The sequence below is a fragment of the Amblyomma mixtum genome, chromosome 4 (genome assembly GCF_055824585.1).
Source record: "Amblyomma mixtum isolate Tamu chromosome 4, ASM5582458v1, whole genome shotgun sequence".
In the NCBI taxonomy this organism is placed as follows: domain Eukaryota; kingdom Metazoa; phylum Arthropoda; class Arachnida; order Ixodida; family Ixodidae; genus Amblyomma; species Amblyomma mixtum.
The window spans coordinates 27,882,232-27,909,354 of record NC_143015.1 but is presented as its reverse complement, the minus strand read 5'-3'; the positions used below and the strand labels follow the sequence as shown (position 1 = coordinate 27,909,354).

General features: G+C 48.0%; 2 protein-coding genes, 3 non-coding genes and 1 pseudogene across 5 annotated transcripts; 5 read left to right on the top strand and 1 right to left on the bottom strand.

Moving 5' to 3' along the window:
- Positions 1-5,548: 5,548 nt before the first annotated feature.
- Positions 5,549-6,031, bottom strand: LOC149346017 (uncharacterized). Its single transcript, XM_089585328.1, has one exon. It carries the CDS (start codon positions 6,029-6,031, stop codon positions 5,549-5,551), a length of 483 nt encoding a protein of 160 aa, XP_089441454.1.
- A 1,223-nt stretch (positions 6,032-7,254) lies between these two features.
- On the top strand, positions 7,255-8,421 carry LOC149346016 (uncharacterized; annotated as a pseudogene).
- A 3,623-nt stretch (positions 8,422-12,044) lies between these two features.
- Positions 12,045-12,118, top strand: TRNAI-AAU (transfer RNA isoleucine (anticodon AAU)). Its single transcript has one exon. It is a non-coding gene; the product is annotated as a tRNA-Ile (tRNA).
- Positions 12,119-12,257: 139 nt separating this feature from the next.
- On the top strand, positions 12,258-12,331 carry TRNAI-AAU (transfer RNA isoleucine (anticodon AAU)). The gene has a single exon. It is a non-coding gene; the product is annotated as a tRNA-Ile (tRNA).
- A 771-nt stretch (positions 12,332-13,102) lies between these two features.
- On the top strand, positions 13,103-13,176 carry TRNAI-AAU (transfer RNA isoleucine (anticodon AAU)). Its single transcript has one exon. It is a non-coding gene; the product is annotated as a tRNA-Ile (tRNA).
- Positions 13,177-13,370: 194 nt separating this feature from the next.
- LOC149346012 (uncharacterized) lies at positions 13,371-19,219 on the top strand. Its single transcript, XM_089541234.1, has 2 exons — positions 13,371-13,521; positions 18,180-19,219. The coding sequence occupies exons 1-2, from the start codon at positions 13,371-13,373 to the stop codon at positions 19,217-19,219; spliced, it is 1,191 nt and encodes a 396-aa protein (XP_089397360.1).
- Positions 19,220-27,123: the final 7,904 nt, after the last annotated feature.

Genomic DNA, 27,123 nt, shown 5'->3' with positions numbered 1-27,123 from the left:
CAAATAGGGCTGTCCGCGACAACAAACTCGGTGGAGATGGTCTTTCCGAGTGCTGTCACGTTGACGGTAACACGTCCGACTTGCTCCACCGGGGCGCCGTTAAAAGCTACGAGCCGGGTTTTGGCGGCTGGAAGAAGCAGGTGGGGCGCGTTGACAATAAGCGATTTGTCGAGCACATTAACAGCCGCTCCAGTGTCGACCAAGGCCGCTACGTGCCGATCAAGCAGGGCGACGTCAACGAGCACGTAGGGAGCTTCCGTTGTCATCGAAGCCGACGAAAGAAGGGGACGCGGCGAACTAAGGAGTGCGGGGACGGACTTTATCCGGGGGCACCGTTCCACCGAATCGTTTTCCGACGTCGGAGGGCCAGCACAGTCCCTCGCGTAGTGTCCCCTCAGGCCGCAGCGGAAGCAGGTCGTGCGGGTGTCACTACGCCTGCGTCGGGTAGAGGCCGCTGTGGGGACTGAGAACCGAGGAGCCTGCACCGGGACGCTGTGCTCGGAAGACGGTGGCGACCCCCGCGTGGCCAGCAAAGTCGATTCCGCCTCGACGGCGAGCGCCATGGCGGCGCGGACGGACTCAGGACGCCCAGAGCGGACCAAGCGCTGCACCTCAGGGAGTCGGATGGCGTCGACGAATGCCTCGGTGCCGACCAGGGCCACGGCGTTCTGAGGCGCCCCCGGCAACGACTGCAGAGCCAGGCGTTCAATGGCGGCGGCGAGGTCCTGGTATGTCTCCCCGGGCTCTTGACGGCGGACTCGCAGGCGGTGGTACTGCACACGGGGGTGACCTGAGGCACTGTAGTGGTCGGCGAGGAGGCCCGCCAGGACAGTATAAGAGCCCAGCTGGTCAGGCGGCACGTTCTGCAGCAGCTCAGTCGCGCGGCCTCTCAGTTTGGCGACGAGCATCCGTGCCTTCATCTGCTCGTCCCAGCCTCTCGCCGCCGCAATACTGTCCAGCTGGATGCGGTAAGCATCCCACGAAATGGTGCCGTCGAACGTGGGCAACTCCACGACGTCCAATGATGCGCCCGCGCCGAGCACGCTGTTGGCGGCTACGACCGCAGGTACAGCGACGGCAGAGCTGGGTACAGCGGTGGCGGGGACGTCCAGAGGCACCGGACCCGTGTTCGGCTCGACGGGCAGGCGGCGACGGAAGTCGCGCCGGATCGCCTCCATCTCCCCAGCCTGGGCAGTCAGACGGGCCTCCCATGCGTCCATCCGCTGAGTAAAAATATCGAGGAGGCGCTCAATACCGGCGTCCAGCCGCTGCGGAGAACCGAGCCCCTTCGAGCGCCCAGGTGTAGCGATGCCGGCCGCGGCGTCGTCGGCGCCGTCGGCTAGTGGCGGAGTCCTGTCGACTGGCACGTCGGGGACTTGATTCTGGGAGCGGGTGAGCGGCATGACCCCACCGCTGCCACCAAATGTTACGGGACGGCGGGCCCGCGCAGAGAAAGGCACAGAGACTCAGACACAGGAGACTCAGACATAACCGGCCGCGGCGATTCACCTTTGTTCTCTACCTCACGCGCTAGCGCCGCGCGCTCTCCCCTCGAGCTCGCCCCGCGCCTCTTCTTTATTTGTATACCGCAGCGCGCTCTTGGTTGCGAAGGTCGTATGCCGTTACAATATATATATATATTTATTTATATATGTTCCCTCCCCGCGTACATTCCCTTATAAACTGTGTCTTTTGCCTGTACCCCATCACTCTGACGAAGGCCAGACCCTGGTCGAAACGTTAGAATAAAGTTGTTTTTCTACCGTGTGTCAACCGAATTACGTTTATATATATATATATATATATATATATATATATAAACGTATATATATATATATATATATATATATAAACGTATATATATATATATATATATATATATATATATATATATATATATATATATATATATATATATATATATATATAACGCCACCAATAGACGATATGCAACATTGCTTGGTGGTCTGGCAACACCACGCCCACAACTTCCGGTTTCCATCTTGGTTCGGTCGAGCTCGTCGAGCTGGTGCATCGTTTGCTATGCATACTTTCTTCTTGCGAGTGGAATTTCTACAGGCAAGCTTCAGCTGCTGCGTTGTTTTCACAGCTGATCTTTCACCAAGTGTAGGTGCTTTCAATAAGCGCCAGCTTACTCCTACCGCATCCTCAGCTACGCTTGAAGTCTGGCGCTGATGATCGCAATAATCGGCACTCGAAAGTGGGTCGGAAAGTCGAACCGTGACCATGTTCTGGTGTCGTTTTAATGCTCGCATTAAAGCACCAGTTCAAGCATCACGCATAATCATGGCTATTTTATTCCCAGGTGGGCGCGAATTCATCTGGTAGCGTAGCGAGCGGTTATTTTGCGGTGAGCGCGCACGTGTGTTGACGAACTTCTGTGACAGTGCGAACGTTCGTTCACGCCGACGCCAGGAGCTTCGTGCATTGCAGTATAATCACACAAGACCCTCGACCAGCTGCGTAATTCGATTCCTTTACTGTAAGGTGCAATGCGCATCCGCGGTTTTCAGCGTTACCGTTTCAGAGCCAGGCGTCGGTTGATTTTCGCCACAATTCGTTGAAACCGCGTCCTGCTCAAGACGTAGTCAGTCAGTCGACACTAACAAGAGGAAAGTAGGCATGCACATATAATTCAAAATATTGTAATCAAGGACGCAGCTCTTTTTTTCAGATAAGCACTGAGCCACCGCGGCGGCTTGATTAGAGAAAGATGCTACAGATGCAGGTGCATGCACGGACTCGATACACTGGTCAAGCTGTGTGTGCAGCGGCGAAATTAGCATATTCGGTTGCTTCCGAAACTTATTTAGTTTACTCCCAAACTTGGACAAATGGCTTTGTTGCGAAGCAAGCTCTTGGAGCTTGCCGCAACGATAATAAAATCTGATGGCCTGGAGCGTTTTCAGAACACTGTTGCACGTACTTTCTAGCTTAGAAATTCGTCCCTCGTTCATAATAATGTAGTTATATTATTCGCTTCTTTTTTTAGATTTTCGTCGCCGCAGATATCGAAGGTATAGGAATCCTCAAGAAATAAAGCATTCCCACCTCAGTTTTTATACGTAGGGTGTATTGCTTCAAAGACTCCTAAACGCGCATAACATATGCGTATGGTCCAGAGAGTTTTCTCGTCATTCTAAAACTAACTGAACGCGGTAAAAACTTAACAGAACACGTAACAAACTAAGCAGTAATCGGCATATGGTTATTTGAGGGAACTTATTTCGCCACGACTGGAGCGAGTGGCCCGCTCAAAAAAAATTGCTGAGGCTCAGCTTGGCTAAGCCTTGGGAATGCGAAGCATCCCACGGCGACGGCGCGAGGTGGAGGCCGGCTCTCTCATCCGATGTCCCGTGGTGTGACGTCACGGTGTCACGTGGTGTGACGTCGCGGTGTCACGTGGTGTGACGTCACGGTGTCACATGGTGTGACGGTTAGGGGTCCCACAACGACGGCGCGAGGTGGAGGCCGGCTCTCTCATCCGATGTCACGTGGTGTGACGTCACGGTGTCACGTGGTTTCACGGCTAGGGGTCCCACGGCGACGGCGTGAGTGGTAGCTCTAGCAATATGCTTCGCATAAAATTACCTTCGCTATTACGTTGTTCAAGTATGCGTCTATATATATTCACGCCGGACCGGAGAGTTGATAAATGCACGAAATCGGCTTCTAATTTTGATCAGAGACAACAAAGGCTGTGGTCCGTATCTTAATTTAAACGCAAATCACCTCGAAAGCTTTGTCAAAAATCAGCGCAGAAAGCGAAAGCTGAGCACTGATCCGCGTGCTGACACATGATACCTCGCATGGCGTTTTGTGTTACTAAAACGTTGGGACAGAGTAAAAAAATAGAAAAGCGAAAAACTGGAACGCACCTAGTTCTAGCACGCATCGTAGAGTCTTTTCACAGTGGAGAGGGTAGCGCAACACTGCATCGGCATTTTACTTTTCAAACGAAGTGCAGCCGCTTTAACCCAAAGCTGGGCAGCGGTTTCGTTTTCTGTACCGAACAAAACATGGAGGACTAAGTTCTCGGAGCGTCGAGAGATGGCGCTGCGCGTTTCGCATATCGTCTATTGTACTGTCGAGGCGACATCATCTAGCAGAATTGCTCGTGCGTCCAGCCCATCATCAAGTACTACACGGGGGAGCACGGGATACTTGGTACAGTTGCGAGCAAAGTACCGTGTTGTACGAGCCCGCCAGCTGTAAAAAGAATCATCAAAGGATGCACCTGTCAACGCTGCAATGCACGTCCAGCGTCGGAAGTGACTGCACCGCTTCCACGTGATCGAGTAACCCAGGCTCAACCCTTTGTGGTCACAGTGGTGGACCTTGCAGGACCACTTCTGATGAAAAGAGATAACTCGCTGTACAAGTCCTATATCACGCTGTTTACCTGCGCCGTAACAAGAGCAGTTCACTTAGAGAGCTTGCGAGGGACATGACAGCGGAGTCGTTCTTGATGACTTTCAGGCGTTTCATCTCAAGAAGAGGTGTACCCAGAGTCATCTGCAGTGACAACGCGCTTTCCTTCAAGAAAGCCAACGGAGATCTTTTATACCTCTGGAACTCTATCCGGAAACCGGAGGTGCTCGACTACTCTGCAAAGACACGAATCGAATGGAAGTTCATAGTAGAACGCGCCCCATGGTGGGGTGGTTTTATGAGCGACTCGTCGGATAAACCAAACTTGCGCTCAAGAGAGTTATCGCTGCCAATTTTCTGTCCTTCGACAAGCTAGCAACGACCTCGGGCGAAATTGAAGCTGTCTTGGACTCCAGACCGTTAACTCACGTATACGACGGGCCCGAAGAACCGGAACCTCTTTGCCCTTCGTTCTTCTTGACAGGAAAACGCCTCACGTCGCTGCCAAGCGTGGGAAAAAACGAAGATGACTAGGTCAACATATCCTTTCAGAGATTGTGGACCCGATTCCAGCAGACCAGAGAACAGAAGGTTTCTGGCGTAGGTGGACCAGAGAGTACCTTGAGGAAATGCGAAATGTGCAGAGTCAGAACCAGGGACTCCGGAACGTTTTTGGGAGTGAGGGGGCAAGTATTGTCTTTGCTTCATCATCACCAGCCGTGCTAGACACACTGCAAGGCAAAGGCCGCTCCCATATTCCTCGAATTAACCCGGTCCTGTGCTAGCTGCATCCGCTTGACACCTGCAAACTTCTTATTCTTATTAATTATTAATGTTTTGATTCAATGTAGCCGTTTCAATTTTTCATAATTGCATCCTCGCTTATTCAACATTGGTATATACACTTTAAAATTGGTTGGAAGTTTCATAATTACAGAAACCTGCGCAGACCACGCAAGTGAGTAAATGGATTCGAAAGCTGCGAAAAAAAAAACATTTTTAATATTTCTGAATTCGCGCTCGCACTGAAGCAAATGTGAACTGATATATTCATTCAAGTAGACATGAAACTAGGCACTAGGTACAAAGCTATAGTATCGCAGACTGACTAGCTTCAAGGCTAACATGACAAGAGGACGTTGGGCAGGAGAGGTTGTCAAAGGAGGCCGAAGGTTGCTGTTCGTTCTGCCGTTCTAGATACGAACTCTTTCACAACGGTATCCAAATGCAGGTCAAAAACTCTATTCTTGTGCACGTGGAGGAGGAGAAGGTGTGTCAGCCTCCTCTGCGTCATTCGATTGCGCAGAAATGTTTTTACTCTCCTTGGAGCACTGAAAGATCGCTCTCCTGAAGCAGCTGACGCAGGCACAGAAAACGCAAGTTGCAGATACCGGACAACCTGGTCCATCATATTACGCATGTCTGCAGACTTCCCCTGCAGAATTTGTAAAATGCGTTCACTTGTGGTCGGACCCTCGTCACGCAGGAGCGTTGGGAGAAGCACGAGTTGCGCTGAAAGAATGCTGATGTCAAAATCTGCAACATGTGCTCCTAAATGCACATTTAGGTCGTTTGACGCGAAGTTTCGACGTTCAGCAGCGTGAGTCAAAATGCGCTCCAGGCTAATCAGCTGCTGCATGCCAGACTGTTCAAATAGCCGTCGGATCTCAGTGGTAATATTGTCGATAAGAGCAAAAAACTCTTTCCTCTATAATGACTTGGGGTCAAGCGCTGCAAGCTCCTCGGGCTTGTATGTGAATTGAAGCCTTCTTGGCGGCTGCGGAACTCTGTGCGCTCGAGGTTCCTTTAGACCTATCTCTGTTGCTCTTGAGTTCGTCCCCTGCCACAGGACGTCAAATGAGACGTCAGACCGCAGCCCTGACAAGCGGTCCCAAAGAGATTCTGCTGCCTCTTTTGCTCGTGCAGCGCGGTAAACTGGGCGTTGACGGTTGAAGCATCCTCGGTAATTGCTCGCAGGGGCCAAACAGGGCTATAGAAAGGTCGTTGCCCCAATAAAGTTTCGAATTTCTTTAATACTTTCTCATATCCTTTTAAGGCTTTCTTGTCGGTGCCACTAAGAGAGCTTTCAGCTGGCACCAGTTCCTGCAAAGTTGCCTGCACCCTTTCATAGTTCCCAACGAACCTTTCCATTTCACGCTGTGCAAAAAATCCGAGACCATCAATCATGTGTTTATCGACTGCTGGGATTCGGTTTTCCACTGGGATATCCTGCAAAGAACCTTAAAAAATAACTACCTGCTACTCCTTATGGCAGCCGGTTTCTACCTATAGAAAACGACGAAGTGCCATAAGAAATGTTTATGCTACTGAGTTTCCACAGAATCTGGAAAACGAGGATGGCGCCTAGGCACGCAGACGCAAATGTGCGACCAGTCAGGGAAAACTTTATAGAAAGTGTAGCTTTTCTGAGACATATTCTCCGCAGTAAACTTCAGCAAGCGCACTGGGTGGCAGTTACGGACAAATTGATCGACATGAAAATGTTCTAATCTGTCACCTCACCCAAAGTTTGGCTAGCGATTTTTATTCTTGTGCATGTATTGTTTAACGGCAATAAGGAAAAAAAAGGGCCTGCGAGCTCAGTTGGTTAGAGCGCCCTGCTAATAACGCGAAAGTCGTAGGTTCAATCCCTGCGCAGGCCACGTTCTATTTTTTTTTCTACTGCTCTCAACGCAGTTTAACGTCCATGGTGCAGGCACTGCCAGTTTTACTTGAGTTGTCCACGCAGCCGTACTCTGTGCATAGAAGATGGACGAATGGCATGGGTTACAATGATTCCTGGAATAGTCCTGGCTTGCTAGCTCGGACATCCGGCCACCGAGCGTGACGGACGTGCGCATCATGGGCTCCCAGGGAGCTGTTTCAGCGGCTCAGCCGAGCCGTGGTATCAGGAGTACGGAAAAGCCGAATGAGGATTACCAGCTGGTTCTGCCGCATCTGCCCACAGGTTCGACTGTTTTGAATACTGTTTTTTTTTACATCGCGACATCGATGACATTTTCGTGACGCTATGCGCGATTGTCACTGCTGCCGGAAGTGGTCGCCCTAGGGGCGTATCGAATGAATCACGTTTGGGCAGTAACATTCAAGGGTGAAGAAGGCAAGCAGAAGACACTGCCGGCCGGCGCGTTCAACGTCAACGAGCACCGTTGAGTGGTAATTGACTCCAGCAACCAGGGCGTCCGGCTGAAGCTGTTTTGGCTGCTGCACGGTGTGCACGACGATGACGTGCGGACCGCGTTGGCGCCATTTGGAAAAGTGATTGATGTAGCCAGAGACAAGTGGAAGGTGCAGGGCTGCGTCGACAAGTCTTCCACAACGCGGACGGTCACGCTAAAACTCAAGGTGGGCGTCACTATCGAGGATTTGCCACATCAGCTGCGTATCGCTGAGGACGCACTTGTGCAAGTCCCTGGCAGAGCGCATTTGTGTCTTCGGTGCCATGGAACCGGTCACATACGCCGAGAGTGCCGTGTGCCGCGTTGCGGTCTGGGTCGTCGATACGGCCACGATGAGAGCCAGTGCGTGCGAACGTACGCGAGCGTTACAGGCCCGGCCCAGAAGGATGAGGCGGCAGAACACCTGATGGATGCGTTAGACGCCGCAGAAGCCACCCTAGAAGGCAGTGAAGAAAACACTGCAAAAGATACGCCCCGTGAGAACGACAAGGCGGGGGAAAAGCTTAACGGAAAAACCTGCGGACAGAGAACTGCGCCTGAAGCCTCTGCATCGGCATCTGCGGAGAAGACTGAAAACGAGTTGACGGCAAGAGAACCTTCAAACTAGAAGGAGACCGCTGTACGCGAAAACGAAGACGCCGAGATGGCCTTGGCTGACAGCATGCCTGCGAAGCGGGCAAATGAGGATACCGTCGAAAAGACCAACGAAGATGGGACGGGAAGCGAAGAACCTCCTGCAAAGACCCTTCCAGTTCGTCGGTCCTTCTTGAAACCGAAGCCTAATGTGCCTCCAGACCCGAGGACTACGTCAGCAACGCCTCCGACTTAGCGGGGGCACCGCTTCGAACGCAGCAGTGGCGTCCCGGTCAGCGATCGGGACCAGTGAGCGTCTAATCACCTTCCTGCTTTGGCGAGGGACTGACACCATGACTTATTGCAATAGACACGTGAGTACCATGTTGGGCGACTTCTACATGCTTTAGATGGCGGTCAATCCCGAAAGTAGACTTCGTGTGGCGACGCTGAATGTGCCAGGCCTTTCAGCGCGCAGAAGGCAACAACAGCTGAGTCGTTTTTTATTATAAAATGATATCGATCTGTTGGCTGTCCAAGAAACAAAATTCGAAAGTGAAGAACAAACGAAACGCATGGTCGAAGTTTTCCACAATAGGTATAATGTACGCGTTTGTCATGCTCTGTACAAGTCGGGGGGTTGTATCATTTTAATCCGCAATGCTATTACTGTTGTTGAATCCGTGATGACGTGTGAAACGGGACGACTTGTCTGGGATTTAGTTTTTTTCTGGAATGCCATGGAGAGCTGTATGTGTCTACGCACCGAACAGATGTAATGAACGCGAATCTTTCTTTAAACTCGTTGAATCGTGCGTGGCTTGCGAAAGGCGTGTTTTATTGCTTGGAGACTTTAATTGTGTCTGCACACCGTAGGACATAACAGCGAATCGAGTCGTAAGGGACATAAGTGCTGAATTTCTCTTGCAAATCGCTAATGAAAATGAGCTAGAAGACACTGGCATTGTACTGACTCCTGTGGACTAAGCAAATTACACGCACTTTCAAGGTGGTTGCCACTAAAAACTTGATCGCATATACGTTCCGGCTGAGTTGGCGCCAATATGTTGCACTTACCAGACGCAAAACGTCAGCTTTACTGACCACTCTTTGGTTACGGTCACCGTTGGCGGGAATGAAAAAGCCGGAAAATTCATCTGGGGCTTATGGAAATTCAATGACAAATTGCTTCAAGATGTGTTGCTAAAACCAAGGAACACCTCACTAACGTGTTGCTGAGCACGTCTGAAAATTTTATACAGGAGTGGGAACAATTTAAGTGCGACCTTAAAGTTACTGCCATAGGTAGAGCGTCCGACTAAAGAAAGACAAGAAAAAGAGCTTCAGAGCGAGCTAGATTGCATGCTTAGTGCAGAAAGCATTAAGCCTTGATTGTTTACAAATGAAATAAATGAAACAAAAAGTAAACTGGCAGTGATAGATGAGGACAGATACCGCGGCGCGATAATAAGGGCGCGTGCCGAGACGCTATGGCAAGGGGAAACACCCACAAAACGAGCGCTGAGCGATGAAAAGAGGCACGCGGTAAAAAAGACATGAACAAGATTTGTTATCGCAATGAAATAACCACTGAAAGGGCATTGGTGGAGCTTGCATTTCAGGAGTATTACAGATCCTTGCTTAGCCAGATATTAAATGACATTGACAGTTTCACAACCGACTTTCTACCACTCATGCCTCTCGTGGCTGACGACGTAAAGCAGGTGCTTAAGAGACCCATAACTGCGACAGAAATTGAAATAGCCATAGAAGAGTTAAGTCCCAGTAAGTCGCCTTAGCCGGATGGTCTTGAGGCCGCCATATGCAAGTTCTTTAAAACCGAAATGGCTGCTTGTCTTTAGCGCGTGATAGCTGAATGCTATGAGCACAACAGGACCTCTCCATCTTTCAGGCTGTCTCATATAATACTAAATCCAAAAACATAGGACCCCGTTAGGTTACTTTGCGTCGAAAACTACCGCCCTATAAGCCTAACAAATGTTGACTATAAAATTTTCATGAAGGCCCTAGCAAGACGACTACAAAACGTCATTACATCATTAGCAGGTCCACACCAGACATGTGGCATAAAAGGCAGGACAATTTTCACGAATATTCACTCAGCAAGGAGTGTCCTGGAATGCTGCGACGCAATGCAAGACCGCGTGGCTATGTTGCAATTAGATCTGCACAAGCCTTTCGATAGGGTTGGGCATGGCATCATGTTTATACTTTTAGAGCACGTAAACGTCGGATCTGTCATCACTGTCCTCGTGAAAATGGTTTATAAAGAGTGCGCTCCATAATTGGTTATAAAGAGGTGTTTTAGTGAAAGCATACCAATGCTGTCTTCTGCCCGACAGGGCTGTCCACTCTCGCCCCTCGTAATTTCACTTTATCTGGAGCCATTCGGCTTAAGGCTCCTTACGAGGCCAAATATCCGAGGGTACACGTTTTTGGATGCCGAAGTTAAGGCCTTAGTCTATGCAAACGACATCGCTGTGTTTTGTGCCCACCAAGCCAGTGTGCGTGCAGTTGCCGAAGAAGCTCTGTTGTTTTGCAGCGTAACTGGAGGCGCAATAAGTTGGACAAAATGTTTAGGCTTCTGGCATGGAGACTGGGAACACACGCCAGAACATGTCTGCAACATGCAATGCACGAAAACCCCGGGCAAGTACTTGGGTGTGCCGCTGAATCACTACCGGAATACCAAAGATTATTGGGACGAGGAAACACAGAGAGTCAAGTCCCAAACCAGCAAATGGGAAGGACACAATTTTTCTATTTTTTCGCGAGCCACAGTGTGTAATGTATTCCTGGTGGCTAAAATATTTTTTGTTCTGCAAGCGCTGTCGATGCCACGAGTGTCTGTGCAGAAAGTGCACAGAGTGTTTGCGACGTTTATATGGGCGTCTACATGGAGCGTACAAGCCGCTGCAACCTGTTTCATGCCATCAGGAACGGAGGTCTTGGGCATTTATTCTTCAAGCAAATTGTGACCAGATTTTTCTTTAAGCGCGAACGAAGTGACATTTTTTTAGAACTGTAATTCAAGTGCGATTAAGCCATTCGCTGCCTGAGTATATAGTGTCTACAGTTACAAGACCAAGCGCGTTAAGCGCCTTTTTGCGTGAAGTCGCGTCTTTTCGTATCCTCCAGGTGAGGTTTTCGAGTGAGTATTTGGCTGCAGTTACACGGAAGAAGTTGTATAAGGATCTCATCCAAGTGTCTTTTTCGGTACCTGTGTATCGTGCTGTGTATAATTGGGGTCCTGAGCGCGATGTTTTAAAAAAGGATCAAAAGACTCCCTCTCCGAGCTGCGGCCAAGACGTTTTTTTTTTAGCTTCATACCGGGACGCTACCAATGAAACCATGGCTGCAAAGCAAAAGGCTATTTGTGCCTTGTAATGTTAACTGCCTTATCTGTAAAAAACCGGAAACCATTCAGTTCAGTTTCAGTTTATTTACCTTAAAGGCCCCCTTGTATCGGAGGTATTACATAACCATACCATAGAACACATATTTCTTGATTTTCATGATGCAGTATTCTTATGGGACATCCTTCAGCTAACTTTGAAAAAGGAACGACCGATAACAGCTTTCAGGATTCGCTTCTTGCCGTGCGCCGAACCTGGGGGCGTGCCTTGGGACATGCTAATGCTGATATGTATGCACGGCATTTGGAAAACACGAATGGATGTAAGACATGAACACATTATTGTACGCCCTGCTGAGTTCTTGCCTGTCTTGGAGCAGCTGGCTTCATTGCGACTCTTTTAACCATCGTCCACTAGACAAAATATCTAGTGCTGTTAGCAAAGCGAAGTTCTTTTATTGTGCTCTGTTTGTTTTTGCCAAGCCGGTAATAAAGAAAAACAAGGCCTGCTAGCTCAGTTGATCAGAGCGTCGTGCTAATAACGCGAAGGTCGTAGGTTCGATCCCTGCGCAGGCCACTTTTTTGTTTTCCTGCTCTTAGCGCACTTTATTGTTTGTAGCGCAGGCAACGCCACTTTTACTTCAGTCGCCCAAGTGCCCTGCTTGCATGAAGGAAGGACGAGTGGTGTGGATGAACTAGGTGCCGTGAACAGTTCTGGCCTGCTAGCTCAGTCGGTTAGAGCGTCGTGCTAATAACGCGAAGGTCGTAGGTTCGATCCCTGCGCAGGCCACTTTTTTGTTTTCCTGCTCTCAGCGCACTTTGCAGCGCAGGCAACGCCACTTTTACTTCAGTCACCCAAGTGCCCTCCTTCCATGAAGTAAGAACGAGTGGTGTGGATGAACTTGGTGCCGTGAACAGTTCTGGCCTGCTAGCTCAGTCGGTTAGAGCCTCGTGCTAATAACGGGAAGGTCGTAGGTTCGATCCCTGCGCAGGCCACTTTTTTGTTTTCCTGCTCTCAGCGCACGTTATTGTTTGTAGCGCAGGCAGCGCCACTTTTACTTCAGTCGCCCAAGTGCCCTGCTTGCATGAAGGAAGAACGAGTGGTGTGGATGAACTTGGTGCCGTGAACAGTTCTGGCCAGCTAACTCAGTCGGTTAGAGCGTCGTGCTAATAACGCGAAGGTCGTAGGTTCGATCCCTGCGCAGGCCACTTTTTTGTTTTCCTGCTCTCAGCGGACTTCATTGTTTGTAGCGCAGGCAACGCCACTTTTACTTCAGTCGCCCAAGTGCCCTGCTTGCATGAAGGAAGAACGAGTGGTGTGGATGAACTTGGTGCCGTGAACAGTTCTGGCCTGCTAGCTCAGTCGGTTAGAGCGTCCTGCTAATAACGCGAAGGTCGTAGGTTCGATCCCTGCGCAGACCACTTTTTTGTTTTCGTGCTCTCAGCGCACTTCATTGTTTGTAGCGCAGGCAACGCCACTTTTACTTCAGTCGCCCAAGTGCCCTGCTTGCATGAAGGAAGAACGCGTGGTGTGGATGAACTTGGTGCCATGAACAGTTCTGGCCCGCTAGCTCAGTCGGTTAGAGCGTCGTGCTAATAACGCGAAGGGCGTAGGTTCGATCCCTGCGCAGGCCACTTTTTTTGTTTTCCTGCTCTAAGCGCACTTTATTGTTTGTAGCGCAGGCAACGCCACTTTTACTTCAGTCGCCCAAGTGCCCTGCTTGCATGAAGGAAGGACGAGTGGTGTGGATGAACTTGGTGCCGTGAACAGTTCTGGCCTGCTCTCAGGATTCGACTTCCGGCCACCGAGCATGACGGACGTGCGCATCATGGGCTCCCAAGGAGCTGTTTCAGCGGCTCAGCCGAGCCGTGGTATCAGGAGTACGGAAAAGCCGAATGAGGATTACCAGCTGGTTCTGCCGCATCTGCCCACAGGTTCGACTGTTTTGAATACTGTTCTTTTTTTGCATGGCGACATCGATTTATTTATTTATTTACTTATTTATTTACCACCACAGTATACATGGTGACAGGGTGCCCATAGTAAAAGCGGCCTCTTGGACCGCTTGACTTGGCCATGGACACCCAGCTGCGAACTTTGGCAGCAAAACCGTGGCACACTTTCAAAACTAAGTACAATATTGCAAACAAAAAATCGCGACAGGTACTTCCTGCAAGAAAAACAAAATGACAAACAAAGCAATGAAGAGTGCAATACAGTCAATTCGGTTCACAGATTCAATGCAGTATCTGTAAATGAAGAATATTCTAAAAGCTTTCTGTGTGAGGTGGTTTTAGGTCAATGTCATTGACACAAAGAGCATTTAGTAGACGCGGTAATATGTTTTCAAGTGTTTGACAGCCATATGTTGTTCTGTATGTTTTATGTGCCACTGATCGACTTTTCTTGTGTTGTGTACTTTATAGCTTACTTCAATGTTGGAGAGTTCATGAAGGAAGGACGTGTGATTAATAATTTCGCGCTTCAGTGCGTGGCTGAGGCGAAATGTGTACAATTTAGTTACCGGGATTATTTTGTATTTATAAAAAGTTCTTGTTTATGGAATGTTCTAGGAACATTTTCAATTATTCTGATAAAATTTTTCTGTAATACGAGTAGCTTATTGATGTTTTCTTGCGAAGTTTTTCCCCACACTAAATTGCAGTAATTGAGGCGAGAACTAAAGAATGAATGATATATGGCCAGCAATGCTCTTGTTGGCAGTAGTTGGCGATATCTGCAAATTAAACCAATAATTTGCGACAGTTTGCTGGCAATAAAATAGGCATGGTCATCCCGAGTCATTTTTTCATTAAATACAACGCCCAGTGTTTTAAATGTAGGTACTATATCTACATGAGCATATTGAAGCAAATGTCTTTTACAAGTGTAACTTTCTTATTTTTTGCTCTAAAAATAACTGCTTTTGTTTTCGCGACATTTACCTGTAAACCATTTTTTTGTCCATTCATATAAATTTGAGAGGGTAGAATTCACTGTATCTATTAAAGTATCTACTTGAGTTCCTGAAAAAAATATACTGGTATCGTCAGCATATATTATGTATTTTGCAGGGGCGATTTGCACAATATCAATAATAAAAATATTAAAAGAAAAGGACCCAGTATGCTTCCCTGGGGAACACCGCGGTCAAGTGATTCTATTTCCGATATATGGCCATTATTATTGACAGCTTGTCTGCGATTACTCAAGTAAGACTGTACAAAAGATCCTGCGTGACCTCGGAAACCGTAGCGGTCAAGTTTGCGGATTAGTAATGCATGATTCAACAAATCAAACGCTTTTGTAAAGTCTATAAAAATGCCGATGACTATTTTATTTTGATCAACGTGTTTTAATATGTACTCTTTTTGAGCTAGTAATGCGTACTCTGTAGAACGGTGCTTACGAAATCCATACTGTGAGTCAGTTATTATATTTGTTTCTCTTCGAACTTTGCGAAACGTTTGTGAATTAGCTTTTCAAGTGGTTTAGAAAATACTGGTAGCACAGAAATGGGTTTATAATTGCCGAAGTCATTTTTGTCGCCTTTTTTGTGTATGACAGACACACGTGCAATCTGCATTTTAGATGGAAAGATAGCATTAGAAATGCACAAATTAAAAATATGTGTGAGGCATGGAAGCAGGACTTCAAGGGCAAACTTGATGGGTTTTAGTTGCATCCCGTCACTGTCTATACTTGTGGTATTGTTCAGCTCCTGGAAAACATGCAGTACCTCACGTTCTTCAATAGCGTCGAGAAATGTTGTTTCACTGCTCAAAGGGATGTTGCGAAGGTCGTTATGCACATATGGCAGGATTGAAAGATTAACGAAATGCTGGTTGAATTTGTTTACTAACTGTTCTCCCGATATCTCAACCCCATTTTGCTTGATAACATTAATATCAATGCGAGTATTACTAAAAGCGAAAAGATTGCTTAATTTTTTCCATATTATCTCCGTCTTACCTCCTGCAGAACCAAACTGGTTAGCGTAGTAAGCGTTTTTTGCTCGCTCAAGTTTTTTTCAGGCGGTTTCGGTATATTTTGAAAGTCTGCAGTCCATTGATCTCTTTTGATTTGATGAATTTGTGATAGAGTTTGTGCTTCTTATTAATTTTATTTTTCAGGTCAGGTGTGATCCATGGTTTACGGGTGTGATGACTGCGCTTTGTTGTTCTTACAGGAAAGCTTTCTTGGTAAACTCTTGACGATGTCTAAAAAATGTTCGTACGCTTTGTTCGGGTCAGTCTCGTGAAGCACACTAGTCCAATCGACATTTGTCGACGTGCCTCTGAATTTAAGGAGGTTGTCGCTGTTTGTAACCTGAAAACACTGCTTTGAATTCTTGAACTTATTTTTTCTGTGTTTTATACAGAGGAATATGGGCAAGTGGTCACTGAGATCAGAAATAATAATCCCGGCTTTGAGATTGTCTCAAAATTTGTGATGAACACATCTAGTAATGACGAGCAGGTAGGTGTAATTCGCGTTGGTGAATTAATTACATTGCAAAATCCGTTTACTTTTAACAAAAGGTCTAGATTTTTAGTGTGACTATCTGGCGCTAATAAGTTAATATTTATATCACCACCAAACAGCAGCCTTAAACAGTTACCATTAGCATAAGAAAGAAATGATTCAAGAAAACTAAAGAAATTCGAAGTACAACCTTCAGGGGCCGATAACAAACAACAAAAATCACATTTTCGACACGAGTGGCCAAAATTTCATAATCACATGTAGAAATAGTGAACATGGGTAGTAACTCGGGTTGCCATGCATTCTCAAATAAAACACACACACCGCCACCGCGGTAAAAGACACGGTTTAAAAAGAAAGTCCGGTAGCTGTCTAACCGAGGGACGTCTATTTCACTCGTACACCAGGTTTCAGAAATCATATTGACATCGAAAGGATCATTGCAACATTGAAGGAAAGCTGATAGCTGCGATTCCTTGTTTCTTATTGACCGAGCGTTAATATGGAGACATTTTAAGTGCTTTGAAAACGTTGAGCCGATATGGCCTCTAAACGCACCCGGAAGAATGTACGGGGTGGTAGAATGACGTACAGTACCAGCCATGCGATGCGAATACAACCTTAGGTTAGCCGATCGAGTTCAGACGCTTTAGTGATGTGAATGGCTGACATGCCATCAGACTTCCTTAGCAATAGCTTGCCATTTGTGTGCCACACATACTTGTGATCGTGTACTTTTGCCCAATCCTTGACAGTTTTCAAGAGTTCCCGATTTCTTCTAGTCAGGTTTTCGAGCACATGCACTCCGTCGCCAGCAGCGATCAGTTTCTTTCGATTCATCCACCACATGTCCCTGACGCCTTGCCTAGCGAACCGGCAGATAACGCCCGGAATTTTATCGCGCCTTGCTGGCAAGCGATGGAGTGCATCTACATCTTGGTTACTAAGCAGTGGCACTTCAAGTTTTTCGGCGATAGCGTTCAGTTTGCCCAAAAGATCTTCGCTGTCCATTTCCTGAATTCCATGAAATTCTAAGTTTGCTCGCCGATGTCGCCATTCCAGTTCATCAATCTGGCTTTCAAGTGATTCCACACTTTTCTCTTTCGCCTCAAGTCTGTCCACTCTAATCCTGATTTCTTTTATTTCTCGTTCATTTTGTTCAGTGCGCCGAAGCAAGTCAGACATCTGATCAGACATGAACTGCACGGCATCCTCAATGCCATCGACTGTTTCTTTTAATGGCATTAAGATATCAAATTTTTGATTGATTGCGTTGAGAATGAGCAATATACCCTGTTGTTCTTCTACGCTGTTGATTTCGGCTTTCTCAGTTCGTTGTGGGTGACCTTTCAATCCTCTGCATTGCTGACACCTCCAAGCTTTGCGATATACATCGCCTTTTGATTTCAGAGTAGCCTCAGACACTCCGGCGCATTTACCCATGTGACACACAGTGCTACAAACTGTGCAAAGCACGCCATCACCAGACTCTGACGCACTATCTTTACATTCAGGGCACAAAGAAGTTCCAGACATTGCGATAGTTTTGGCAGCAGCAGCAGCAGCAGCTGCAGCAATTAAACAAAATCAGATTTGGTTCACAAAGGCGACCAACCTGCAATAGTACAGACGACGGTTTAGCAGTGTGTTTCCGCGGCCACCGCTGCTACCAAAGTGCTGCTGTTGATCCCTTGAGGTGATCTTATATCCAGTGCTGGCGACGGCGTTGGCGCCACTCCGGCGGTGGGCGTGTTCCAGAGCAGATGACGGGGCGGCTTTCACAGTGTGAAGGGGGCGTGCGCAGAGACTTCTTCCCACGTGCGGCCGTTGCTTGCGTGCAGCAGGAGCTCTGCAATAGTACAGACGACGGTTTAGCAGTGTGTTTCCGCGGCCACCGCTGCTGCCAAACGCTGCTGTTGATCCCTTGAGGTGATCTTATATCCAGTGCTGGCGACGGCGTTGGCGCCACTGCTGCGGTTGGCGTATTCCACAGCAGATGACGGGGCGGCTTTCACAGTATGAAGGGGGCGTGCGCAGAGACTTCTTCCCACGTGCGGCCGTTGCTTCGTGCAGCAGGAGCTCTGCAATAGTACAGACGACGGTTTAGCAGTGTGTTTCCGCGGCCACCGCTGCTGCCAAAGTGCTGGGCAGTATGCCAGGCAGTACCGCGTAGAACATTTTCGTGACGCTCTTGCGCGATTGTCACTGCTGCCGGATATGGTCGCCCTAGAGGCTTATCGCATGAATCACCTCTGGGCAGTAACATTCAAGGATGAAGAAGGCAAGCAGAAGATACTGCAGGCCGACGCGTTCAACGTCAAGGAGCACCGTTGTGTGGTAGTTGACCCCAGCAACCAGGGCGTCTGGCTGAAGCTGTTTTGGCTGCTGCACGGTGTGCACGACGATTACGTGCGGACCGCGTTGGCGCCATTTGGAAAAGTGACTAATGTAGCCAGAGACAAGTGGAAGGTGCAAGGCTGCGTCGACAAGTCTTCCACAACGCGGACAGTCACGCTAAAACTCAAGGTGGGCGTCACTATGGAGGATTTGCCACATCAGCTGCGTATCGCTGAGAACGTCGCACTTGTGCAAGTCCCTGGCAGAGCGCCTTTGTGTCTTCGGTGCCATGGAACCGGTCACATACGCCGAGAGTGCCCTGTGCCGCGTTGCGGTCTGTGTCGTCGATACGGCCACTATGAGAGCCAGTGCGTGCGAACGTACGCGAGCGTTACAGGCCCGGCCCGGAAGGATGAGGCGGCAGAACACCTGATGGATGCGTTAGACGCCGCAGAAGCCACCCTAGAAGGCAGTGAAGAAAACACTGAAAAAGATACGCCCCGTGAGAACGACAAGGCGGGGGAAAAGCTTAACGGAAAAACCTGCGGGCAGAGCACTGCGCCTGAAGCCTCTGAATCGACATCTGCGGAGGAGACTGAAATCGATTTGACGGCAAGCGAACCTTCCAACTCGAAGGAGGCCGCTGTACGCGAAAACGAAGACGCCGAGATGGCCCTTACTTCAAGCATGCCTGCTAAGCGGAAACATGAGGATACCGTCGAAAAGACCAACGAAGATGGGACGGGAAACGAAGAACCTCCCGCAAAGAGCCTTCCAGTTCGTCGGTTCTCCTTGAAACCGAAGCCTAATGTGCCTCGAGACCGCAGGACTAGGTCAGCAACGCCTCCGACTTAGCGGGGGCGCCGCTTCGAACGCAGCAGTGGCGTCCGGTCAACGATCGGGACCAGTGAGTGTGCTTTTGCGACGGACTGACACCATGACTTATTGTAATAGACACGTGAGTACCATGTTGGGCGAGTTCTACATGCTTTAGATGGCGGTCAATCCCGAAAGTAGACTACGCGTGGCGACGCTGAATGTGCGAGGCCTTTCAGCGCGCAGAAGGCAACAACAGCTGAGTCGTTTTTTGTTAGAAAACGATGTCGATCTGTTGGCTGTCCAAGAAACAAAAATCGAAAGTGAAGAACAAGCTGAGCGCATGGTCGAACTTTTCCGCAATAGGTATAATGTGTGCGTTTGTCACGCTGTGCAGAGGTAGGGGGGTTGTATCATTTTAATCCGCAGTGCTGTTGCGGTTAAATACGCGATGACGTGTGAAACGGGACGACTTGTTGACTGGGATTTTGTTTTTTTCTGGAATGCCATGGAAAGCTGTATGTGTCCACGCACCGAACAGATGCAATGAACGCGAATCTTTCTTTAAATTCGTTGAATCGTGCGTGGCTTGCGAAAGGCGTGTTTTATTGCTTGGAGACTTTAATTGTGTCTGCAGAGCGGAGGACAGAACAGCGAATCGAGTCGTTAAAGACATAAGCGCTGAATTGCTCTTACAAATGGTTAATGAAAATGAGCTAGAAGAGATTGGCATTGTGCTGACACCTGGGGACGAAGCAAATTACACGCACTTTCAAGGTCGTTGTCACTCAAGACTTGATCGGATATACGTTCCGATTGTGTTGGCGCCAATTTGTTGTAGTTACCAGACGCAACACGTCAGCTTTACTGACCACTCTTTGGTTATGGTCACCATTGGCAGGAATGAAAAATCCGCAAAATTCAACTGGGGCTTATGGAAATTGAATGACAAATTGCTTCAAGATGTGTTGCTGAAACCAAGGAACACCTCACTAACGTGTTTCTGAACACATCTGAAAATTTTATACAGGAGTGGGAACAATTTAAGTGCGACCTTAAAGTTACTGCCATAGGTAGAGCGTCCGACTAAAGAAAGACAAGAAAAAGAGCTTCAGAGCGAGCTATATTGCATGCTTAGTGCAGAAAGCATTAAGCCGGGACTGTTTACAAACGAAATAAAAGAAACAAAAAGTAAACTGGAAGTGATAGATGAGGAAAGGTACCGCGGCGCGATAATAAGGGCGCGTGCCGAGACGCTATGGCAAGGGGAAACGCCCACGAAACGAGCGTTGAGCGATGAAAAGAGGTACGCGGTGAAAAAAGAGATAAACAAGATTTGTTATCGCAATGAAGTAACCACTGAAAGGGCATTAGTAGAGCTTGCATTCCTGGAGTATTACAGATCCTTGCTTAGACAGAAATTAAATGATATTGACAGTTTCACAACCGACTTTCTATCACTCATGCCTGTCGTGGATGACGACGCAAAACAGGTGCTTGAGAGACCCATAACTTCGGCAGAAATTGAAATAGCCATAGCTGAATTAAGTCCCAGTAAGTCGCCTGGGCCGGATGGTCTTGGGGCCGCCATATACAAGTTCTTTAAGACCGAAATGGCTGTTTGTCTTGAGCGCGTGATAGCTGAATGCTATGAGCACAACGGCACCCCTACATCTTTCAGGCTGTCTCCTATAATACTAATTCCAAAAACAGAGGACCCGGTTAGGTTACTTTGCGTCGGAAACTATCGTCCTATAAGCTTAACCAATGTTGACTACAAAATTTACATGAAGCTCCTAGCAAGAAGACTACAAAACGTCATTACATCATTAGTAGGTCCACACCAGACGTGTGGCATAAAAGGCAGGACAATTTTTACGAATATTCACACAGCAAGGAGTGTCCTGGAATGTTGTGATGCAATGCAAGACCGCGTGGCTACGTTGCAATTAGGCTTTCGATAGGGTTGGGCATGACATCCTGTTTACACTTTTAGAGCACGTAAACGTCGGATCTGTCATCACTGACGGTGTGAAAATGGTTTATAAAGAGTGCGCTCCAAAATTTGTTATAAACAGGGGTTTGAGTGAAAGCATACCAGTGCTGTCTTCTGCCCTGCCCGACAGGGCTGTCCACTCTCGCCCCTCTTATTTGCACTTTATCTGGAGCCATTTTGCTTAAGGCTCCTTACGAGGCCAAATATCCGAGGGTACACGTTTTTGGATGCCGAAGTTAAGGCCTTAGTCTATGCAAACGACATCGCTGTGTTTTGTGCCCACGAAGCCAGTGTGCGTGCAGTTGCCGAAGAAGCTGTGTTGTTTTGCAGGGTAACTGGAGGCGCAATAAGTTAGTCAAAATGTTTAGGTTTATGGCATGGAGACTGGCAACACACGCCAGAACACTTCTGTAACATGCAATGCACGAAAACCCCGGGAAAGTACTTGGGTGTGCCGCTGAATCACTACCGGAATACTAAAGAGTATTGGGACGAGGAAACACAGCGTGCTAAGTCCCAGACCAGCAAATGGGGAGGACACAATTTTTCTGTTTTTTCGCGAGCCACAGTGTGTAATGTATTCCTGGTGGCTAAAATATTTTATGTTCTGCAAGCGCTGTCGATGCCAAGAGTGTCTGTGCAGAAAGTGCAGAGAGTATTTGCGACGTTCATATGGGCGTCTACATGGGAGCGTACAAGCCGATGCAACCTGTTTCGTGCCGTGAGGAACGGGGGTCTTGGGCTATTGCATTTATTTTTGAAGCAAATTGTCACCAGATTTTTCTTCGTGCAAAGTGACGTTTTTCTTAGAACTGTAATCCAAGTGCGATTATGTCATTCGCTGCCTGAGTATATAGTGTCTACAGTTTCAAGACCAAGCGCAGTAAAGGCGCATTTTTGCGTGAAGTTGTTGCGTCTTTTCGTATCCTCCAGGCGAGGTTTTCGAATGAGTATTTGGCTGCAGTTACACGGAAGAGGTTGTATAAGGATCTCGTCCAAATGTATTTGTCGGTACCTGTGTATCGTGCTGTGTATAATTTGGGTCCTGAGCGCGATGTTTTAAATAGAGTGAAAAGAATGCCTCTCCGAGCTGCGGCTAAGACGTTTTTTTTTAAGCTTCATACCGGCACGCTACCAGTGAAGCCATGGCTGCAAAGCAAAAGGCTATTTGTGCCTTGGAATGTTAACTGCCTTATCTGTAAAAAACCGGAAACCGTAGAACACATATTCCTTGATTGCCATGACGCAGTGTTCTTGTGGGACATCCTTCAGCGAACTTTGAAAAAGGAACTACCGATAACAACATTCGGGATTCGCTTCTTGTCGTGCGCCGAACCTGGGGGCATGCCTTTGGACATGCTAATGCTGATATGTATGCACAGCATTTGGAAAACACGAATGGATGTAAGGCATGAACACATTATTGTAGGCCCTGCTCGCCTGTACTTTCTAGAAGCTGTGAAATATTTACGTGATGTCTTCCGAGCACAGAATGCTCCCCCTGAATATTTCCCTGTCTTGGAGCAGCTGGCGTCATTGAGACTCTTTTAACCATCGTGCACTAGACAAATTAACTAGTGCTTTTAGCAACGCGAAGTTCTTTTATTGTGTGCTGTTTGTTTTTGCCAAGCCGGTAATAAAGAAAAAAAAGGCCTGCCAGCTCAGTCGGTTGGAGCGTCGTGCTAATAACGCGAAGGTCGTAGGTTCGATCCCTGCGCAGGCCACTTTTTTGTTTTCCTGCTCTCAGCACACTTTATTGTTTGTAGCGCAGGCAACGCCACTTTTACTTCAGTCGCCCAAGTGCCCTGCTTGCATGAAGGAAGGACGAGTGGTGTGGATGAACTTGGTGCCGTGAACAGTTCTGGCCTGCTAGCTCGAATGCTGATTATAAGATTTTGATGAAAGTACTAGCTAAAAGACTACAAACCGTGATAAAGGATATTGTGGGAGACCACCAAACATGTGGAATTAAAACAGATCTTTTTTTACCAACATTCACGTCGCCCGTAGTATTCTAGAATGTTGCGATGCTGCAGGAGATGGAGTAGCAATGCTCCAGATTGATTTTGAGAAGGCATTCGATAAAGTGCCCCATAATGTTCTCTGTATACTAGACCATGCTAATGTCGGGAATGTTATTAAAGAGGGTGTGGCCATGGCTTACGATGCCTGCACAACCAGGCTGATAGTAAACAAGTCCGTGGGGGAGAGAACTGAAGTACAGCGCTCAGTACGCCAGGGCTGCCCGCTCTCTCCCCTCCTATTTTGTTTGTTTTTAGAATCGTTTTGTTTCAGCATCATAAATCACGAGCAAATACGAGGTTTCAAACTACAGCAAGCAGTAGTGAAAGTGCTTGCTTATGCAGGTGATGTCGCGGTTTTTGTACTGATTACAACATCACACAAGTTGCAAAAACTGCAAGAGATTTTTGTGCTGCAAGCGGGAGCTCAGTTAACTGGGCAAAGTGCTTGGGTTTCTGGCATGGCGACTGGTCTGTGACCCCCGGTACTTTCGCCAGTATTAGCTTTGTGACGACCCCCGTGAGTTACCTCGGAGCTCCACTTGGATTCTATCGAGACAGTGACCCATACTGAAGAAGTCAACCGACTGAACTTCAGGAGAAAGTTGGGAAATGGAAAGGGTGGGACTGGTCAATATTTTCTACAGCAACTACTTGCAACTTATTCTTAATCAGCAAAATTTGATACGTACCACAAGTACTACACTGCTCGAGAGTCAATGCTCAGAAGTTGCACCGTGTGTTCGCGGTTTATGTGTGGGGGTCCTGTTAGGAGAGGACAAGTAGGACAAACCTTTTTTGGCGAGTCAGTTCAGGAGGCCTTGGACTTGCTCACATTTTTCTGCGCCAAATCGTCCATCGTTTTGTGTTTCTCAGAGAAACATAGGACCAGTTTCTCCGTACCGTCTGTCAGTTGCGCTTGGGACGAGCTCTACCGAATCTCGTTGTCTCGACTGACTACATACCAGGAGGCATTTATGGCTTCCTAAAGCAAGTGGTTTTGGCGTGCAGATTTTTGACTGTCCGCTTTTCGTTAGAATATTTATTCAAGTTACTCACAGGCTCCTTTACATTGGAGCATTGTGTGAGTGGGGCAGTACATAGAAGTTAGAGAACAGCGCAAAGAAAAAAAACACAAAAGAACAAAAAAAGACAGAAGAAAAACGTTATACAATAGTTAGCAGGAGGCACTCAGTAGAATACAAATAAAGTGATACAACACACAATAATTACAAGTTTCAAAATGTGGCAACATGGAAATGGAACACGATTTGACAGTGTGTGGTGTGGTGTCAGTCGGAAAAAGCTGTACAAAGATTTGCGTGATGTTGTGCTTCCTGAGCCATTGTATAGGACGATTTTTTCTTTCCAAAAAGGGAAAAATGTTTTGAAAAGAGAGAAGAGGATGCCTGTGCCGGCTGGGGCTAAGATGTTCTTTTTTAAGCTCCACACCAGTACGCTAACGGTCAAGAAGTGGATGGACCAGAAAGGTCTTTTTGTGCCTTAGGGGGTGCACTGAATCATACGCCGGAAGGACGAAACCATCGAGCATGTGTTTCTGGAGTGCTGGGACGCCATTTTTCTTTGGGATGTTCTCCAGCGGACACTCAAAAAAGAACTCCCCCTGAACCCACACGGCATCCGGTTCCTCCCTGTAGAGAGTGATGATGGCACACCTTTCGATCTTATCATGTTATTTGCCTTGCATAGCATATGGAAGAGCAGAATGTCTGTTGAGAATGGTGACATTGATGCTCGTTCAGCACGACAGTTCTTTAGGGAAAGTATTCGAAGCAATGTCAATGAGCAAAAAGTGCAGAAATGTGTACCTGAATGGCTGGAACGCGTGGAAGTGCTGATAAATCTCAGAGGCTTTTAATCGCACAAATTCAGCCGAAGGAGGGCTGAAGAATATTATGATTGTGATATGAGAGCTTGTCCTTCCTTTCTGTGATATTGTTTGGTGTTTAGATTAGCAATTCAGGCAATAAAGAAAAAAAAGGCCTGCTAGCTCAGTTGGTTAAAGCGTCGTGCTAATAACGCGAAGGTCGTAGGTTCAATCCCTGCGCAGAGCACGTTGTATTTTTTTTTTTCTCCTGCTCTCAACGCAGTTTAACGTCCATGGTGCAGGCACTGGCACTTTTACCTGAGTGGTCCACGAAGCCGTAGTGTGTGCATAGCAGAAACACGAATGGCATGGGTTACCACGATTCTTGGAATAGTTCTGGCCTGCTAGCTCAGTTGGATTCCATTTCCGGACGCCGAGGCGAACGGACGTGTGTGTCATGGGCTCCGTAGGAGCGGCTGCAGCGGTCCAGCAGGGCCGCGGTAACAGGATTTCTGGCTCTGATGACCGGGATTATCAAGTGCTTTTGCCTCAACTGCCTACAGGCCGAGTTGTTTTAAACACTCTTTTTTTGCATGCCGATGTGCGTGAAAGGCCATATCGTGTGGAAGACTTCCGTGACACACTGCCTAGCCTAGGCCTGCTGTCTGACGTTATCGCCCTGGGGGCGTATCAGATGAGTCATGTATGGGCTGTAACCTTCAAAAACGGAGACGGCGTGCAAAAGCTTTTGGCTTTGAAGGAATCGCTTGTGAAGGAAAGGCGGTGCGCTGTGATAGATCCTAACAACCAAGCCTTGCGTATCAAGCTTCACTGGATGCTTCACAACGTACTGGACGATGACATACGTGCGGCGCTCTTGCCGTACGGAAGAGTGACGGACGTCTCCCGGGAACGGTGGCGTGCTCAAGGTGTGCAAGACAAGGCGTCCTCGACGCGCTTGGTGGCCTTAAATTTGAAGACGGGCGTGACGGTGGACGACTTGCCACATCAGATCCGTGTTGCAGGTGAACTGGCACTTGTGGTGGTGCCCGTCAGGGCCCCGATATGCTTGCGCTGTCGCAATACCGGCCACATTCGACGTGACTGCCAGATGCCACGCTGCGCACAATGACAACGATACGGCCACGGAGAAGAGCAGTGCGAGAAGACGTATGCCTCTGTCAGGCAGAAAGCTACGAGGGAATTAGACGTCAACGACCTGTTGATGGATGAAGCCGAAGTTGAGGAATCTTTGAAATGAGCAGAGGAGAAGAGTGGCGAGGATGCGAAGTCTCCAGAACAGAAGTCCGGAGATGACCACAAGGTCAAGGCTAGTGATTCTGCGTCTCCCACTACTTCTAAACCGGAGCACTAAACGTCGAACGCGTCTACGGGTGCAAGCTCTCTAAGCTCGCACGGCGGAACAATTCCAGCAGACGATGCTGAGGCAATGGACGCGAGCGAGAAAGGCACAAGTGTGGTGGTGAAGAGAACTCATGATGAGTTAGCTACCCAGGATGGACAACCAAACGAGCCGAATAACGATGAACCCCCGCCGAAGACGCCGGGGGTGCGACGGGCGACGCTACGCCCGAAACCGAACATCCCGCCGGATAGAAGTTCGGCGGTGACGCCCACTTAGCGGACAAGCTTGGTGCCGTCGAAGGTGCCGGACTTCTGATTCGAAATGGAAGAAACAACGGAAACTTCGAGCAACACATTTGAGGTACGGTTGAAGATTTCACTGGACTTGGTTATGCTGTGTCATTTTGTAATTTTCACCTTAGAATTGATAGAACAATGTCAATCATGTTTGTAATGACACCATTCGTAGCTTTCTGCTTGATTTACTTGATTCAAAATGACGAATAACTTAAATTCTTCCCTACGCATAGCGAAAATTAATGTCAGAGGCTTGGCTGCAAGACGACGGCAATACCAGTTAGCCGCATTTGCATGGAAACCGAGCTAGATCTAATTGCAGTCCAAGAAGCAAAGGTGGAAGAACAAGAGCAGACTGATCGTATGGTGTCACCTTTCAAAACGTGTTATAATGTCTGTGTATGTCATGCCGTAGGAAGATCTGCCGGCTGTGCTG

Coding starts and splice junctions, on each gene's coding strand:
- LOC149346012 (XM_089541234.1), top strand. CDS start 13,371: ATGGGCTCCCAAGGAGCTGTTTCAGCGGCTCAGCCGAGCCGTGGTATC. Junction 13,522..18,179: donor TTTTTTGCATGGCGACATCG/ATTTATTTATTT, acceptor GTGCTGGGCAGT/ATGCCAGGCAGTACCGCGTA.
- LOC149346017 (XM_089585328.1), bottom strand. CDS start 6,031: ATGCAGCAGCTGATTAGCCTGGAGCGCATTTTGACTCACGCTGCTGAA.